We start from the raw sequence: 1,771 nt of genomic DNA, 5'->3' as shown, positions 1-1,771 counted from the left end.
AGATATGAAATACAATACCTGCATCAAGCCACTTAATCACTTCTTTTCTTACCACCTTTTCATGATTGGATTGAGTCGGCGTTGTTGCTCTACACTGGGCTTGTGTCCGTCCTCCATGAGGATTTTGTGCATGCAAAAGGTTGGGCTAATGCCCTTAATGTCGGACATCGTCCACCCAAGTGCTCGTTTGTGCTCACGTAGCACTCTCAACATCTTTTCTTCCTGTAATTTAGACAAGTCAGAAGAAACAATAACGGGTAAAGTGTTAGAGTCACCCAAATAAGCATATTGCAGGTGAGGTGGGAGAGGTTTAAGCTCCAATTTTGGGGCTTCCTCAATTGACATCTTTGGAGGAGGTCCCTATGGCCTATTCAAAGGCTCAAAGGGGTGTATCCCTTGCATGTACACACAAGATATATCCAGGATGTGCATCATCTCCTCAACCTCCTCATCAGCCCCCGGGCTATCAAGCAACATAAGTGCTTTCTCCAGAGAATCGTCTAGATATACACTCGGATATTGAATTTGCTCATCAGCCTCAACAACAAATATCATTGAGAGCTTCTCATAGTGGCGGGGAAGTTGGATTGCTTTGTAGACATTAAAAACTGCTTCCTCGTCATCTACCCTCAAAATAATCTTTCCCTCTCTCAATTTGATAATTTCATCACCAGTAGCTAAGAGAGGTCGCCCTAATATTATTGGAACCAGTTCATCAGCCTCATAATCGAGGATAATGAAATCGACACGGAATATGAACTTCCCAATCTGCAGCAACACATCTTCAATCATACCTTCAGGGTGTGCTATCGATCTATCAGCCAGCTGCAACATCACAGTAGTGGGCCTTGGAGCTCCCAGGCCCAATTGCTTGAACAAAGACAGGGGCATCAGATTTATGCTCACCCCCAAATCGCAAAGAGCACGACCCACATCAATCTACCAATGCACACAGGAATCGTGAAGCTGTCAGGATCCATAAGCTTTTGAGGGAGCTTATTTTGGACCCTTGAAGTGCACTCCTCAGTAAGTGCCACTATCTCAAATTCAGTTAATCTTCTCTTGTGAGTCACTATATCTATTATGTACTTAGCATACTTTGGAATTTCACGAAGCACAACAACAAGTGGGATATTCAATTGAACCTGGCTCAACATAGAGAGACATTTTGTGAACATGCGATCATCATTCTTTTTCTGCAATCTCTAGGGGAAAGGTGGTGGTGTCCTTGGGGCCTCCACTGGCTCCGGAATTTCAGCATCATTTTTTGGCTCGTGAGTCACTTTAGGGATCAACTTTCCCTCATGTATGGGCTTGTCTCTCTTTTTCTTTCGCACTTCCTCTAGCTCCCTCCCATTTCTAAGTGTAACTGCATTCACTTGAGGGTTCTTTTCTCTATCACTGGGGAGAGCGCATGTAGGTCTAGTGTTTTGATTTGTTGCTAACTGCCTCATTTGCCTTTCAACATTTCTGAAGTCGGTCCTGAGTTGCTTATTGTCAATCAACAACTTCTTTAGCAAATCATTGGTACTTTCTTCCATTTGTTGGGGTGGTCTCTGAGGTTGATTGAAACTCCCTTGGGGTCTATGCTGAGTCTGATTCTACTGATTTCCACCCCATGAGAAGTTGGGATGATTCCTCCAATTTGGATTGTAAGAATTCACGTATTGTGCATGCTGATTCGGTGGACCTCTGTTTTGTTGCCCCACATAATAGATGGATTCTGTATTCGTGGGGCACATATCCCTCATATGACTGTCGCCACAGAGTT

General features: G+C 43.9%; 1 protein-coding gene across 1 annotated transcript; it reads right to left on the bottom strand.

The window, feature by feature from the left end:
* Positions 1-360: 360 nt before the first annotated feature.
* On the bottom strand, positions 361-1,541 carry LOC138883756 (uncharacterized). The gene is made up of 3 exons (XM_070164468.1): positions 1,242-1,541; positions 1,008-1,145; positions 361-939 (listed from the first exon to the last, which is right to left on the bottom strand). Exons 1-3 carry the CDS (start codon positions 1,539-1,541, stop codon positions 361-363), a joined length of 1,017 nt encoding a protein of 338 aa, XP_070020569.1.
* Positions 1,542-1,771: the final 230 nt, after the last annotated feature.

Source organism: Nicotiana sylvestris, chromosome 2 (assembly GCF_000393655.2).
Source record: "Nicotiana sylvestris chromosome 2, ASM39365v2, whole genome shotgun sequence".
NCBI lineage: Eukaryota > Viridiplantae > Streptophyta > Magnoliopsida > Solanales > Solanaceae > Nicotiana > Nicotiana sylvestris.
Note: the sequence above shows the minus strand (reverse complement) of the source record. Positions and strands in the feature narration are given on the sequence as shown.